General features: G+C 42.5%; 1 protein-coding gene across 18 annotated transcripts in view; it reads right to left on the reverse strand.

Annotated features, from left to right (window-relative positions):
* Positions 1-12572, reverse strand: part of huwe1 (HECT, UBA and WWE domain containing E3 ubiquitin protein ligase 1) — a 78993-nt gene extending 66421 nt beyond the window's left edge. For 10 of the 18 annotated variants that reach the window (XM_031794626.1, XM_031794638.1, XM_031794635.1 and 7 more), the window contains exons 1-16: positions 12431-12571; positions 11095-11180; positions 6868-6918; positions 6581-6650; positions 6372-6470; positions 5698-5904; positions 4438-4590; positions 4037-4099; positions 3715-3792; positions 3525-3572; positions 3160-3328; positions 2713-2813; positions 2156-2306; positions 1591-1718; positions 1065-1205; positions 565-685 (exon numbers count right to left, since the gene is read on the reverse strand). In XM_031794626.1, the coding sequence (XP_031650486.1) occupies positions 565-685; positions 1065-1205; positions 1591-1718; positions 2156-2306; positions 2713-2813; positions 3160-3328; positions 3525-3572; positions 3715-3792; positions 4037-4099; positions 4438-4590; positions 5698-5904; positions 6372-6470; positions 6581-6625 (1504 nt within the window). In that variant the 5' untranslated portion in view covers positions 6626-6650; positions 6868-6918; positions 11095-11180; positions 12431-12571. Of the gene's footprint in view, positions 1-564; positions 686-1064; positions 1206-1590; positions 1719-2155; positions 2307-2712; positions 2814-3159; positions 3329-3524; positions 3573-3714; positions 3793-4036; positions 4100-4437; positions 4591-5697; positions 5905-6371; positions 6471-6580; positions 6651-6867; positions 6919-8752; positions 9037-9262; positions 9362-11094; positions 11181-12430 lie in introns of those variants that run through there. The other 8 variants (XM_031794640.1, XM_031794630.1, XM_031794643.1 and 5 more) reach the window with 5 other exon arrangements.
* Between the last annotated feature and the right edge of the window lie 4611 nt (positions 12573-17183).

Consider the following 17183-nt stretch of genomic DNA (forward strand, 5'->3'; position numbering starts at 1 on the left):
TGTGCACATGTCATGTTGGTCCATATAAACCAGGTTTAAGCACCATAGAGTCCATGAATCAGCGTTCCGCGAACCTGAGTAGATTACCTTGAAAACAACAGTCGGACATCCTGGACGCAGTCTCCAGTTCTTTTTAGATCTCAAGTATAACACCACCACACCCAGCCACAACGCCATAAGACCCCAGCCATACCACAACAGCCAACACTGGATCTATATTATCACCCATAACAAAGGCAAGGAAAACGTGGGAAAATGGAGGCTATTTAACTTCTTACATTCTAGTTTTGGGAATTGATTAGTTTGCAAGTAATGACCGTAAGACAACACATAGCTAGCTAACTATTATAGAACAATTACTGCATAGTACCTCCACATACCGTTTAACCCTCAACAAAAGTCAATCAAATGGATCTATATTGACTGACCAAAACATGGTACCAATTTTAGACTAACACCTTATAACCATGTTGATCAATTCATATGGTCTCTTCAACTAAATGTAGGCCTATAGCCCAATGTATGGTTCCGCTGATGGACAATAGAAAATAAAAAGGAGCCTACAGCTTTCTGACTGGCCATCCACGTCCGTGTCCATGTCCTCAGATTCCACAGTAGAGTTGGGTCTCTGGATCTTTGGCTTGATGACAAAAGGACACTCTTTTCTAGACAGGTCCACCTCATGCTGCACAGAGAGTGAAAGAGGGGGAGGGAGGGAAAGAAAGAACAATGAGGGAGCGAGAGAGAGTGAAAGAGTTCAGGACTTTGGCACATGGGTGTTCCAGCAGAGACTGAGCCGAGTACAGAGCCCCTAGAGTGCTGCATCAGGTCCCAGGCAGTGAGGTGCGTCGTCACCCACTCAGGTTATTTATGCAACACATTTATTATTTCCCAAGTGGGTAACAAAGGCCCCCAAAAGTTTACTTCCAAGCCCTCTGGCACCAACATGTCAATTTAAACTAATAAAAGCGTTTTGGCTGGGGGCAACAGAGATAGGCAGAGGAGCCTGCCCTGTATCTAGAATGGTAGGTGTGTTAGGGGTATGTGTGTGTAAAGGACCCTACCTCCAGCCTGCTGATGAAGATGGTAAGGCCGGTATGTGACTGGAAGGCTGCCATGTCCAGGTTGGTAATGAGGTCCACCACTCGAACTGCACGCGTGACAAACGTGATCTGGTCCTGCTCGTCCCCCAGGAACTTGATCACCTACAGAGGAAGGGAGTAAGGGAGGGGAGAGGGAGCTGAGTCTGTGCGCATACAAACACTATGGATCAGACTCCCAGACCAAGCCTATTCTTGTCTTAGAAAATAATTAAGCTCCTCTACATGGAGCCTTTTAGAGCAGAAGGGGGCTTAATTGGCGTACCTATGGGGACCATAAGCAGGAAGGATATATTTAGATCGGTTCAGCCTTTATGCAGAGCAAGTGAGTATGCTGGACTGGACATACACAGACTCTGTGGGCGATCAACAGATCATTCAAATTGTCAGACACCTGCGCAGCATACGTACATCGTGAAACCAGGCCGGCTTAGCAGAATAAAAAAGGGTGAGTAGACGCCAGGTCAGAGGTGACAGTGTGTTTCTTTACCTTGAGCAGGGCTTCCATCATCCCACAGGAGACCAGGGCCTCCCCCCCAGCGTCGTAGCTGGCCAGGTGGTAGAGGAAGGAGAACAAAGCAGTGGCAAACTGGTGTGGGTACGGCTCCATCAGAGGGTCTGAGGAGACAAACACCCACCGCAGGTTAGAGGCACGGTCAGGGATATTGACCTCTGTTCAACGGTCACCTCAATTAATTATTTTTGTTGCAGGCCTTCCAGTGCAGTTGCCCATTTGTTTAGGCAGCCTTGCTTCCTAGAGCTGGGTCCATCAGCCTCCACTGGATTCTACTCAGTCACACAGACAGGCATAGTGACAGGAGACCAAAATACCCATCTTGTCTTGAAGAATAGTTCTTAAGAGTTTTTTTTCAGAACTTAGTACAACAGTCATATCCGACCATAACACCAAGAAGATGTGTTACTCCATTGTTTGCACCTATCTAACTAAGTGGCTCTGGATAAGAGTGTCTGATAAATGGCTAAAATGTAAAGGCTTGTGTTCTCATTGGACTGGCATCAAAATCAGTCCAAGTTCAAATCGATAGACCACTCACCGATCATGGCCTGTATGCAGTTGCGCACCAGCACAGGCAGGAAGCCGTGGTAGGAAGCTGTGCCGGTGCAGTCGATGATGTTGGACAGCTTGGGCGTCCTCTCCAGGTGCACTATGGATGTTAAGGTGCGTAAAGACGCTGCCTTTATGTCCTGAGGAAAGAGACAGGGTATTCATGAAACTATAGAACTGCATAGAGGATTACATATAGGCCAAAGGGTATGTTTTCCTGGACTTTCAAGATATCATTATTTCCAGGATTGTCCACGACTGTGGAAACTCTTTAGGTACATATACAATGCCAAGACAATCATGATTGTATTGTCAAATCTGACCACAAACCACATTGCAATCATATTGTAATGATCACAGTCTTGTATTAGTTACATTAACTACAATCCAGTGACATCTGATCCTAGTCTATAATATGACATGATTGCAGTCACAATATTGGCTCCAATTTCACACCTACTATTGGTATGTGACACAGACCCACCAACCATTAGGGGCAGAGGACAGCAGGATAGAGTGGAAAGGAGAAAGAATGTCATTTCTTACCACAAGCTGTTTGTCTGTAATCTGTAGCACATCTACCAGCTCCTCTATCAAGCCGTTGTAGAGAATACTGTTGGCCGACTCCTGGAGTGCATTGGAGTACACTGTGGAGGGAAAGAACCCCACAATACAATTAGCTACCACGCAAACTCATTTCAAAGAATGATCGACATGTAATGGATGAAATTAATTGACTGCATTAATCCCCAGAGGGGAAATTGGATTTGACGCATCAGACAGACAATGCGGACACACAGGTAAACATCACAGAGACATAAGCACTGATTACCGACTGAACATAGAACTTGTAATGGTGAATGTAGAAAAGCACCATGTCATTGGCAGTGAATGACGGGCTGAGAGTCTAGATAAAGCTCTACATAAATCCAATCAATTATAACCTCTTTTGAACTATATTGAGGCAGCACACACTCCCTCCCTCCCCCTTACCCAGTATAGAGATGGCGTGGAGCCTGGCCTGCACGGCCTGCAGTCTCTTCTTGTGGTTGGAGAAGCCATGGGCCAGTCTGATGTGTGTGAACAGCAGGGTCTGCTTGTCTTTAGGGATGTTATACATCACCGTAAGTGACTCCATGATCTCACTGGGACTCTCAGAGATCTAGAAAGACAACATAGAATATCAGGAACATCTGAATTTGGCCTGGGGGATAGGTTGGTTTCTTTAATATGAATGTAGGATCAATGTAAGAAAAGCAGCGAAGTCCTAAACAAATAAAAAAGGTCAATTTACTTCTGTTCAGTCTTCGTTTAAATCATTAAATGCTCTGAGAAAATAGACAACATTTGTTCCTTACCTTGTCGAGCTGTTCAATGTGAATGTAGTGTAATGTGTTACTGCTGGTCTGTCAGGCAGAGAGAAAGTTCACAAATGGTCAATAAATCCACTCATAACAAGACATGCCTTAATAAAGACCAGGGACATGCATTAGTCGCCCACTAATATTTGTTTTCTGGTAGAGTACAAGGAAATGTGTCAGTCTTTACCTTCCTCTCCACTTTAACCTCAGGGCCAGGTTCAGCATAGAACTCAAAGTGCAGTGTGGTGGCACTGGGAGGGTACTTCTGCTCAGGTCACCATTACAGGGATGGGGGATGCCAAGAGAAGAGATGTGGAAGGAGGGGGAAAGAGACAGGTGAAGGATGCAAAAAGAGGATAGGTGAGTCGTGGGGGGGTGATAGAAACTAACATCATCAGTATCATTTGACAGTCATAATGGGAAATGTAATCATTACAAAGCAAATGGGCTGATTGTCTGGAGACCGCAAGCCTTTACAGATTGTGACAATGATAAAGGTTCAGCCTCACCGTCATAGGCAGGTCCCTGCAGCACTCGGCCAGACCGAAGCCATTCTCCTTCCCTCCCCAACTCTACAGGGATAACGTCACATATCAGACCACCTATCCAAATCGCTTCATTACCTAGGCTAAATATCAAGGCAAATACATTAACAGAGAATCATTTTTACTCTACTGCTCTATACGGTTGGCCAGTTGGTTTTGAAATACAACACCAAGTGCTAACATCAAAATAAGCTGTGGCTTGCATGTTGAAAATCTGTAAGACTGAAAGCCAAAAACAAATGGCCATGTCACTCATTATCAACGTTTAGTCGGTTTAACATGGACATGCAGAAGAAAAGCATCAACAAGCATGTCTTCATAAGGATATCTGATAACATGTTCTCATTCTGCCACCTGTACGGTACCTCAGCCAGATGTTGGAGGCGTGCCAGCAGAGGGGTCCTCTTGTCAGAGCCCAGTCTGGTGATGTAGTTGGAGCGTTTACTGAACACGTACAGGAGGTTCAGCACAGACAGCACCACCTGCATGTCACATGACGCTAACAGGGTGGTCAAGTGCTGTGAGGAGAGAAAGTGAAAGACTGTTGGGCTCATTCCACCTAGGTTTGTGACAGGTGCATCACCCAGAGAGGAAGAAACAGTTTATTAATTTAACCTTTACTCAGGACACGTTATTGCAATGTGTTTCCTGGATTATTTTACAAAAGGCCCCCAAAGCAACACTCTCTGGCACCAAAACTGTCAATTTAAACCAAGAGGTGAAACTATTTTAGACAAGTGGGTCCCAACAAAGCTAAGCAGGGAGGCCCACTTCACCCAACCAACAGAAGAGGAAAGCACGTCATTGTGAACAAATGGGTTGTGTCAGAAGGGAGAAAATGTTTAAAGGAAGTGAAAAGGGGAGGCAGCCTGAACATGAACTTGTCCAATAAGAAGTGGTCCACAGTTTAATATTCAGTATGCTCTACTAAACATGACCCTGGTCATTGTGTCAACTGGAGAGGTGGTCCTACTGTCCCTGGTCATTGTGTCAACTGGAGAGTGGTCCTACTGTCCCTGGTCATTGTGTCAACTGGAGAGTGGTCCTACTGTCCCTGGTCATTGTGTCAACTGGAGAGTGGTCCTACTGTCCCTGGTCATTGTGTCAACTGGAGAGTGGTCCAACTGTCCCTGTTCATTGTGTCAACTGGAGAGTGGCCCTACTGTCCCTGGTCATTGTGTCAACTGGAGAGTGGCCCTACTGTCCCTGGTCATTGTGTCAACTGGAGAGTGGCCCTACTGTCCCTGGGCATTGTGTCAACTGGAGAGTGGTCCTACTGTCCCTGGTCATTGTGTCAACTGGAGAGTGGTCCTACTGTCCCTGGTCATTGTGTCAACTGGAGAGTGGTCCTACTGTCCCTGGTCATTGTGTCAACTGGAGAGTGGTCCTACTGTCCCTGGTCATTATGTCAACTGGAGAGTGGTCCTACTGTCCCTGGTCATTGTGTCAACTGGAGAGTGGTCCTACTGTCCCTGGTCATTATGTCAACTGGAGAGTGGTCCTACTGTCCCTGGTCATTGTGTCAACTGGAGAGTGGTCCTACTGTCCCTGGTCATTGTGTCAACTGGAGAGTGGTCCTACTGTCCCTGGTCATTGTGTCAACTGGAGAGTGGTCCTACTCCTACCTCTATAGAGCTGTAAAGGTGCCTGGAGAAGCTGTACTCGATGAGCAGGGCGGTGAAGTTGAGCACGGCCAACAGCAGGGCTTTGAGCTGCACGTTGTCCGGCCGGTCACACACCAGCAGCCAGGACATGTTTTCCACCGTCTGGCCCGCGTCACACAGGATCCCATCGAAACGGTCCAGCAGGTCCACCCAGTGGTACAGCTCACACTGGAGAACATATGGGCAGGTGATGACTCAAGAAATCACTTTAGATAGAGCTAACATTCTGCTGATTCAGCATCAACACCTGGGCCACGTTCAGCAGACAAACGTTGTGGAACTTTACAGATAGAAAGGTCATGAATATATCGGTTACATGTCAGAGGATAGTTTGTTCTACAGCCCAGGTGAACGAGGATATATCCCCGGTGACGCCAATTCAGGGTCATGTCAGTATAATACAGTACTTGTTTCCCAGACCCAGATTAAGCCTGGTACTGGACTAAAACGCCTAATATTAAAATCGAGGATGAAGCTTAAAACGGTTCCTTAAATTGGTTTTGAGAAATCTGAAACATTTCTATACATTTACCTGATCAGGTAAAGTACTGCCTATGAATGAAATTGTGATCTAATACAAAGAATGAACGTCACATTAACAAATACTTTGTAAAGTGCCTCTCACTCCTGCTCACCTTGCCAATATTCCAGGTCTTGATGTGCTGCAGCTCCAACAGCAGTTGCTCGTCGCGGCATCCCTTAAGCTTCTCTATGAGCGTCCTGCAGTCCGCAGGCTGTGAGGAAGAGAGGGCGAGAGAGGAGGGGGAGACTGTAAAGGATGTAGAGTGCAGGCCCGGGTCCAACAGGGACTACAGACAGAGACAACATTGAGATGCATACTCACAGCTTCAGTGGGGGTTTTCTTTAACTTGCTTCTGTCAACCTTCATTGTCAATAGCTTCTATCTGATGCGCCTGTTGGAATGCAGAACATAATAGATTAAAATGCATGTGTGTTTCCATGGAAATTGTGCTGTTGTGTATAGTTGCAAATGTAGGCCTTACATCTAGTCTCGCAACAACAAATGAGAAGTTAAATAGTAGATGGTAAGTTTAATTCATTTCAGACTGAAATGGAGCTTATGCATTGGGGTATTTTTGAGAAGAAAAAATATATACAAGTGTCACTTACAGTTAAGTAATTTGGCAATACCCACTTAACAGCATGTTTCATTCACAATGCCTAAAACAGGAGAAAGACAGTCATTCACACTATAAAGATAAAGGCATTATGAAAGACTAAAAAATGTTTTATCCTGTGTCAAGGCACTAATTTCCATACAAGCCTTTCAACACTTGTAAGGGAGAGAATAGCGAGAAGTTTAAAATAAACTTGTCTAACCCTAACTTACACATTTAGACATTAGGCCCTAATCAATAAAACATTCCTCCCATGAAAAATGGGTTTCTCTTGTCCAACCAGGGGTCATGTTAATGCAGAATTCTGCGTTTGTCCATGAGGAAAACAGATAATACATAAGAAACATCTTGCTGCATTTTGTAAACACTTATCTATAATGCTTCTTATTGTAATTTCTGCTCTGCAGAAGACTAATTTGACACTTCAGTTGGACTTCAATCGGATGAGATCTATCAGCAGACAGCTGATGTCTAGCTACTTTTCTGTGGTGCTTTTCTTGGTGTAGCCTGAAGTGAAATGCAAGATTCATTTCAAGCAAAACATTAGGAAATGTAGCTGGCTGCATTATTTTTTATGATAAACAGAAATATGGCCATTTTTCATTGTAAGCTCATTTACTTGTGTGGCTGCTAGCCAAATAGCATTGCACTTCTGTTGTCATCTTGTGAAAATCAAGCTATTTTATGCCGAATGTGTTGCAATAATGTATTTTCTGTTAAGGAAAATTATAGTTGCACACCCCTGATCACTCTATTGAAAAAAAAAAAGAATATAAAAACACGGGTGAAATGGTTTAAAATGCAGATTTTTTGGATGGTCCTGGTTTGAAAACGTATTTTTCTGAACTCGAACACAGACAGAACAACCAAGGAGGGCCTAGCTAGGAAAATCTATTTGCTCAGTGGTGCAGATTCAAATCATGTAGCCTATACAATTAGGTAACAGTCTGGACACAGCTTCTGAGCAAGACAGCCAAGTGTGGGTTCAAAAGTATAGGCCTAAGGACAGTTGCGCATCCACACAGTTCCAATCAATACAATGTTGAGAAACATGGCACATATCCACCAGTATATCTCTGAGCAACTTACTATCAAACATGGGTCATTATCACATTATCTCTCTAAGGCTTGGTTCAAGACAAAACCCCAGACAAATCAGAAAGACTATTGTTGCCAGCTACCCTCAACCTGTTTGCAATTGACTGGATTCGGGGGGTTTGCTCAACTGGTTCCAAGCATTTGAAAACCTTGCTGATACAATCTCTTGATGAACAAGCTAACTAATATATTAGCTATATTAATCTACATTACAACATAACTGAATATAGCTGAAAGATTCCCGCACAGAACTAGTCAAAAATATCACACGTTACCAGTTTAATGTCTCTAACCTGTCAAGAAAAGTGCTTTAAAAGCATTTAAACTTCAATGAATGTTCGCAAATAGACCGTAGAATCTAAGAACGTCGCAATTGTCTAACTAACGTTAGCAAAGTTACTACATTCAACAACAACGTGAGTATACGGCCAACTAACGTTAGCTATCTAGCTAACATTGACGTTCTCTACATACCGCGGTCATACTCAACGTAACAAAATTAGCTAGCTAGTCTAACACCAGACAAGCAGGTTCCTATCCAAAACAAAGCTGGCGTTATCAAATAAAGCATACACGAAAAAAGCATCAACCGAATGGTAGTTAGGCAACTGTTAGCTAGCTAACATTACTGTAGCAGGCTAGCTACTGCGGTAAGGAAATTATTAGCTAGCTAGCTAATAAAGGGGAGAGTTCACTAGCTAACGGGGCTAACTGACTAATGGATTTTTTTTAAAGTCGGTTAGTTCGCTAAACTGTAATAATACATATGTATTGCATACCTCATCGAAAGAACAAGAGTAAATTCTCGTTAAGCCCAAATGTCCGAGTAGGAGGTTAGTTAGCAGCTAGTTAGCTAGCTGGGTGACAGTGGAACTGGCTAACTAGCTATTTCAATCAATATTGCTTTTGAGGATGTCAACACACATCGAATACTCGAGGCAATAGCAAATAAGACGTGTCTAACGGCATGTGTGGTAAACTAGCTAGCAAATTAACAAGCTATGCTAATCCTAGCAATGACAAGTTGAGAGATTCAACCGCGAGTATTTTCCTCATTCCTCAAACGGTTTAACACGCCGTTAAATCTAGCGCCCGGCTGCAGTAGGCCTCACAAGACCCGTCCTCTCCTGCCCTGCATCCGTACCAATACACAAACCGTTCACACAACTCGCTAGCTGGCTGGCAACAGTCGCACCCGACCAGACGTGAACGAATCAGTCGTTTATGTTTTACCATACCTCTTCCCAAAATATTATGCTTGAAGTGGATAAAAAGACGCTTTCACTTACCGCGCTGGCTAGCCGGTTGGTTGGTTAGCTAGCCGAAACGTTTAATAACCAGCTGAATCATTCCCCCATACGGACCTAACGTGACAGCGAGTTGGTGGTGTATTTCAGTTTTAGTTCATCAAATTTGTGTAGCTAGTTAATACCTGTGATTGGAGATGGGCGTTAATTTCTCCATCCCTCTAAAACATGTTCATATTTTGTGTGGGAATATCTGCTGCAAGTTTCTGTACAAAAGTTAAATACAAATATCTCAATGTTTTCCATTGTAACCACAGAAACATTTAGGATTTTAATTCCTGTTTGTTACTCAGTATAAAAAAAATACTTTGGGGTGGAGATTATTTTCCCCCACATCAAGTATTACTTTCTGAAAACAGTAACTATCAAAACACCCTCTATGGCCTTTTATAGAGTACTGACACACATTTTATTAAGCCCCTATCCAGCAACCACAAAATCTCAGCAACCAAATTGTGCATATATTGTCTTTATCATAAGAGTTGTATCTATAGATCTTCTAGTAACACAAGTCACCATCCATCCACCCTGTAACTAGAGTAACATTATCCTCTGAATAAACTGAAGGTACCAACGCAGACAGAGCTCATCTCCACTATCGTTTAGCAAGCAACACTTCATAAATGTAAAACATTAGCAGGTGAGCAAACATCCTTACAATTTCAGTGGTTTCCTCTATATGCAATATTGGCCAAGAATGTATTTCCCCCCCTTCAGCCAATTAGTAAAGAGGGCATTTTATACTTCACACACGGACCAAAATACATAGATTCTAAATGTTGTCCATTCTCCACGTACAGTCTGGCCTCAATCATAGGGCGTTTTCACACATAATTCTGAGCTCTAGTTCAAATCAGAGTTAGATTATTTGTTTCATTGAATTTTCCCCCCACAATTTGGTCCGGTTGGTTTCACATTGCAAAATGTCAAACAAGCTAAAAGGCCTAAACAAAATCATGTCTTCATGCTAGTAGTTAGTTTATTTTGCACAAAATGCTCACGTTAAATCCAATTATGATTATCATGAAATTAAGCATCACTTGCACCCCAAGCTTCATATTAATTTGGCCTTCCAAGAATAACAGGAAATAGCATAATAGCTGCTCTAACTGAAGTGAAAAGGCTATATTCAGTAGCCAAAATCCCCAGGATATGAAATTACGATGATGTATCCATTTCATCAAACAATCGCAGTCAAACAACCAATAATATAGCTCGCCTCTGGTTATTTTCCTGTGTTTGGTCCAGACTGCTTTCTCACCTGTCGCGAACCGCATCACTGCACAAATGGAATCGGACTGTGACCACCCTTTTTGAGAGAACCATGGTGTGTTGTTTAGTGCGCTTCGGAGTGCAGATAGTTTCGACTGGTGTGAACACTAACCAAACTAAAAGTGGTAAATTAACTCCAAACCAATTTTGTGTGAAAGCCTCCTTAGAGCCCTGCAGCAAGAAGGATAACCACACTATGTGACATGAGGATGTCAGAGGGCAAACAATGGTCTCTCAAAGACAGTGGAATACATAAAAGCAAATCACTGGAAGAATCTCGATCTGCTGCTGTTTGTCTGACATCAATTAGACTGCATTGCTATTCAAATGGCTTTCTGATGGCCACAATGCTTTTAGCTACAATTCAAAGTCAAATGAAACATGTTGTAAGTATACAATATTCTCAAGTTCATCCCCTAATTATTTTAGTTAGATAAATAGCATAATAAAATGATGACAGAAGAACAACAACTTTGTTAGAAGAGATTAATACTTATTGTAAATTATAGTAGTTTACAATACTACCAGTAGTTGGTACATACCAGAAACTGCTTTGGTTCACTAGTGTCACCATCATTTCCTCCTCCTTAGCATTGTTTTGTCTGGTCTCCTAAAACAATCTGAGAGCCTAAAAACAAGCACATCTATTGAGCAAAATTGTTTTTTTTTTTAGATAGCTGGGCTTGTAAGGGGACATACCAAACCTATAGTTGAACAAAAAACAACTAAGACAATGGTTGGCCTACCTATTCGAATGAAGCTGAAGGATATGAGGGAACTGTCATAGATGGGGCGGCAGGTGGTTGCTAGTGGTTAGAGCATTGGACCGAAAGGTTGCTAGATAGAATCCCCGAACTGACAAGGTAAAAATCTTTCTTTCTGCCCCTGAACAAGGCAGTTAACCCACTGTTCCTAGGCCATCATTGTAAATAAGTGACATGCCTAGTTAAATAAAGGTTAAAAAAACAAAATGGAAAAGCAAATGGGATATTGTAAGGCAGTTTGTGAAACTGGATGAAATCTCAATCTAAAGGCTCATGAGAAATGTAAAAAAGACTGGGCTTATTAATAATCAAATATGAAAAACTCAAATGTTACTGACTATTCATACAATGTCAACAATATAAAATGTTATTTCAAATCCAATGGGCTGATCTGACCTAAATCAACCTCTACTTACTAGTAATAACTGAATGTGTGCTGGCTGTTCTGCTCAGTTCTGAATACCATTTCTAGGATCTCCTCGTAAAACAAACGACCTGTCAATCAAAATACCGGCATAATGTGATGTCCAGCGCTAGCTAGCCTAGTAACTCGCTAGCCTCTTTACATTGGTGTCGGTTTTCTGCTAAACTTTCATCCGCAATCTCGACTAGCTCCTCGACGAGTAGTAGTTAGTTGTAACGGGATATCTGATTCTCTGCCGCTGAGGTTCGTGTTTACATGGTTACTCATTGTAAATCTCAAAGCAAAGGGCATCTGCCTCTTGCAAAATGCCTTTACCCTACACAAAATGCAGGAAACATAGCAAGCTAGGTTAGCTAGCTTTTCAGAAAACACGCAAGCTGCAGTGTTTGTAGTGCGTGTATAGCGCACCGCAACGACAGAGTTTATTCAAATTATTTTTGACACAGTGATTTTTCACTCAGTGGGACCAAAGAGAAAACTCTGGTGGGACTATGTATGCATGGTCCATGGCTAAATTAATAATGGCGGTTCACACAGCTGAATGTCCGTATTTTAGCCTAAAACGACGCGCATTTCAGACCCCTGCTTAGCACTATCAAACCAATATGAACCGTTTTTAAAGACTCCTAATTTCAAAAATTCATCATACTAGAGCCCAATGTTAACGAAGATATGCATATAGTTGCTTACCTTAGATGCGTGTAAATTTCACTTCTCCATCTTGCACTAGCGAGCTGGGTAGGTTTGAATCTCGCGAGAACAACTGCGCTTCCTACGTAAGCTAGGGGCTTTCTGGCGAGGCAGGAGAGAACGACTGCCCCCCATGTCATTGAAGCCATGGAAGTTCACGGTCGACCGCGGTACTGCAGGCATTGTTAGCGGCAAACATGATCCCCGTTATAGTGAATGGAAAATGGCAAACTTCGTGTAAAGAACAACATGTTTAGAAGACAATCATGGTACCAATAGTTGCTTCTAATACACCAGATGTATGTCCTTCAAACGATTATTTTAAAAATCACATACAGGATAATTTAGGTGCTAATGGCAGCATGCAGTACCCCAGTCGACCTTCAATTTGAGTTAGACAATGAGAGGTGGCAGCACTGAGCTAGCCTGTAACGTCACTTCCCGGAGTAGCTCAAACTGCGCATGTTCTTCTTCAGTGGGGTTTAACCGCGGTTGGCATCCAATATGTTGCATTACTGCCCCCAACTGAACAGTAGTATATAGAGCCATTACACTTTGTGATACAACATGGGAAAATGGAACCGGAAAAAAATATATATATATTTTTTTCATTACCCTACTAACTAACTAACTAACCCAAAATACCCTTTTCCAGTACACGACACACTGACATTACGCATAGATGCGCGCGGCAGTAAGAAAGCCATCACCATCTGCACCCATTCAACAAAGGCTAGGTTTACATTTTTATTATTTCTAAACATAACTTTTTGTGGTTCTCATATTCTTACAATGATGTTTTCATTCATGAACAGTACCCTAAGATTATATTTGGTTGTGATCTTTTCAAAATAACTATTTTGATGGAGCAGTTGTTAATTAGAATACTAACGATCATTGATATAGGAAGTAGCAAAAGCTAGCCAAAGAGCCATTTTACTGGTTGAAGTTTAAGTGTTTTTTAAGTGTAATGCAGTTGATTTGCGATGATGACACAAACATTTCGGAGGCTTAAAATCATATTATAATTCAAAAAATACACCTTGTGTATTCCATTATTATGAAAGTAAGTTGAGACCCGACTGAGTTCCCCCAACAACAAAAAAACGAAAAAAAACACACTTACAGCTGCAATCGCAGCAAAAGGTGGCGCTACAAAGTATTAACTTAAGGGGGCTGAATAATTTTGCACGCCCAATTTTTCACTTTTTGATTTGTTAAAAAGGTTTGAAATATCCAATAAATGTCGTTCCACTTCATGATTGTGTCCCACTTGTTGTTGATTCTTCACAAAAAAATACAGTTTTATATCTTTATGTTTGAAGCCTGAAATGTGGCAAAAGGTCGCAAAGTTCAAGGGGGCCGAATACTTTCGCAAGGCACTGTATATATTTGGTCCGCAGGCCGCCAGTTGCCCATCCCTGATTTAATTGAAATAGCGTAGAATTCCATTCTATGGAGGATTGCTCCTACTTGGGAGTATATTAAATATGAAATACTTAACAATATTAAAAGTCGAATAAAGGTTAAATAAAATACATACATAGCATCAGCAATCCAGGGTTTGTATACATCAAAAGGTCGTCTCGTGCTGAACTGCACATGTGCAAGCCATCAAATCAAATGCACTCCTTCGATATATAAAGGTGTTTTTTGGCGAAAATGAAAAACTGTCAGTTTGTCACTTTCACGAGGTTGTTAGTTCAACAGAACTAACAACCAAGTAATTATTTAAAATGCATCTTATTAACTTCTCAGACCTGGTCTGCTTAGTCTGTTTTGCAAGCATTCCTGGAAGTCTCGTGATGTTGCACCTCTGGGTTTAGAAACTCTGTGATGTTATGTGTCCTCAAGACGCCATCTTAACCAACTTAATTTGGCTTCAATGAGTCTTCACATAGGAATGAATGGTGTCATGTGATTGATGGCTTTGTCCATGCATATATATCATCGTTGGTGACAATCCAGTGGTGGGGAGGGAACTCGGTCATCACTAGCTTCTATGCATAGACATTAAAACCAGTAGAGTGATAGGGCTGACATCATCCATGTATTCCTATGGAAAACTCCTGATGGTGAATGAAGCCGGAAGTATTTGAATTTGAAGCGTGCCATATTGCTGAATGGTTCTAAATGGCACCAAAAAATCGCTAAGGAAGTGGCCGTAACTAGTAAAGGATCATGGTGGAAGTGGCCGTAACTAGTAAAGGATCATGGTGGAAGTGGCCGTAACTAGTAAAGGATCATGGTGGAAGTGGCCGTAACTAGTAAAGGATCATGGTGGAAGTGGCCGTAACTAGTAAAGGATCATGGTCGATGTTGTCGTTTTCATCCTGCCTGAGAGAGTCAACCCAGAAAGACAGTGGAAGAAAGAGGCCCAACTTGGCGGAAAATCTGTCTCCCTCCAGCAGGTGACGTTAATGCATAAATTGTTACAAGTGTACTGATATAAGTAGGACACGTGACATCCCGGCAACTTTGAGAAGAAACACTTTATATCGGAGTTGTCTCGAGATGGCTATGCATATTCATGGCATAAGGCTAGTAGGATAGCATCTCTCTCTATTGAATACAGGCGGTTGACATCAACAACCCTCATCGAATATTGAAAAAAGGATTACAATAATGAGATGTATCCACCAATCCAAAGAAAGGATTGGCCTATAGGGAGGAGGTCAGATACCTGGCTGTGTGGTGCCAGGACAACAACCTCTCCCTCAATGTGAGCAAGACAAAGGAGCTGATCGTGGACAACAGGAAAAGGAGGGCCGAACTCGCCCCCATTCATATCGACGGGGCTGCAGTGGAGCGGGTCGAGAGCTTCAAGATCCTTGGTGTCTACATCACCAACGAACTATCATGGTTCAAACACACCAAGACAGTTGTTAAGAGGGCACGACAACTCCTATTCCCCCTCAAGAGACTGAAAAGATTTGGCATGGGTCTCCAGATCCTCAAAAAGTTATACAGCTGCACCATCGAGAGCATCCTGACTGCTTGCCTCACCGCCTGGTATGGCAACTGCGCGGCATCCGGCCGTGAGGTGACACAGAGGGTACAGAGGGTAGTGCCATCCATGACCTCGAAACTACGCGGTGTCAGAGGAAGGCCCAACATTTTTTCAAAAACTCCAGCCACCCAAGTCATAGACTGTTCTCTCTGCTACAGCACAGCAAGTGGTACCAGAGTGCCAAATCTAGGTCCAAAAGGCTCCTTAACAGCTTCTACCCCCAAGCCATTAGACTGCTGAACAATGAATCAAATGGCTACCTGGACTATTTGCATTGACCCCCCCTGCTACTACTGCTACTCACTGTTTATTATCTATGCATAGTCACTTTGCTCCTACCTGTAAAGTACCAGTCAAAAGTTTAAAGGGTTTTTCTTTATTTTTACTATTTTCTACATTGTAGAATAATAGTGAAGACATCAACACTATGAAATAACACTCACAAATAACAATCATGTAGTAACCAAAAAAGTGTTAAAGTAATCTAAATATATTTGATATTCTTCAAAGTAGCCAACCCTTGTATTGATCACAGCTTTGCACACTCTTGGCATTCTCTCAAGCAGCTTCATGAGGTAGTCACCTGGCAGGAATTTCAATTAACTGTAATAAACGATACTGGAGAAGCAGGTACGGGGAGTCAACATTTATTCAGGAACAGACAGGTATCGAGACAGGAACAGCGTCAGCACATGGGTAAACAACGACAAACAACAATTATGGAGGGAATTAGGGAAGGCAGGTGTGCGTAAGGATGGTGGCAGGAGTGCGTAATGCTGGGGAGCATGGAGCCTTGAGCGCCAGGGAGGGGGAATGGGGACAGGCATGACATTAACAGGTGTGCCTTGTTAAAAGTTAATTTGTGGTAGCCTAGGGTGGTCTAGTGGTCTAAGCCACAGCCTCCGATGCACATATACCGTTGCAGCATGGCTTCGAATCCTGCCCACTGCAAATTTCAGCACACTCTCTCCTCTGTCTTTCCCACTGTCTCTATCCAATAAAGCATAAACTTTTTAAAAATATTCCACAAAGTTAATTTGTGGAATTTCTTTCCTTTTTAATGTGTTTGAGACAATCAGTTGTGTTGTGACAAGGTAGGGGTGGTATACAGAAGATAGCCCTATTAGGTAAAAGACCAAGTCCAAATTATGGCAAGAACAACTCAAATAAGCAAAGAGAAACGACAGTCCATCATTACTTTACGACATGAACGTCAGTCATTGCGGAACATTTCAAGAACTTTGAAAGTTTCTTCAAGTGCAGTCTCGAAAACCATCAAGCATTATGATGAAACTGACTCTCATGAGGACCACCACAGTTAAGGAAGACCCAGAGTTTCCTCTGCTGTAGAGGATAAGTTCATTAGAGTTAACTGCACCTCAGATTACAGCCCAAATAAATGCTTCACAGAGTTCAAGTAACAGACACATCTCAACATCAACTGTTCAGAAGAGACTGCGTGAATCAGGCCTTCATGGTCGAATTGCTGCAAAGAAACCAATACTGAAGGACACCAATAAGAGACATGCTTGGGCCAAGAAACACGAGCAATGAACAGTAGACTGACGGAAATCTGTCCTTTGGTCTGATGAATCCAAATTTGAGATTTTTGGTTCCAACCACCATGTCTGTGAGACGCAGAGTAGGGGAACAGATGATGATGTGTGGTTCCCACCGTGAAGCATGGAGGAGATGGTGTGATGGGGTGTGGGTGCTTTTCTGGTGACACTGTTGGTGATTTAT

This window comes from Oncorhynchus kisutch, linkage group LG17 (assembly GCF_002021735.2).
Source record: "Oncorhynchus kisutch isolate 150728-3 linkage group LG17, Okis_V2, whole genome shotgun sequence".
Taxonomy (NCBI): Eukaryota; Metazoa; Chordata; class Actinopteri; order Salmoniformes; family Salmonidae; genus Oncorhynchus; species Oncorhynchus kisutch.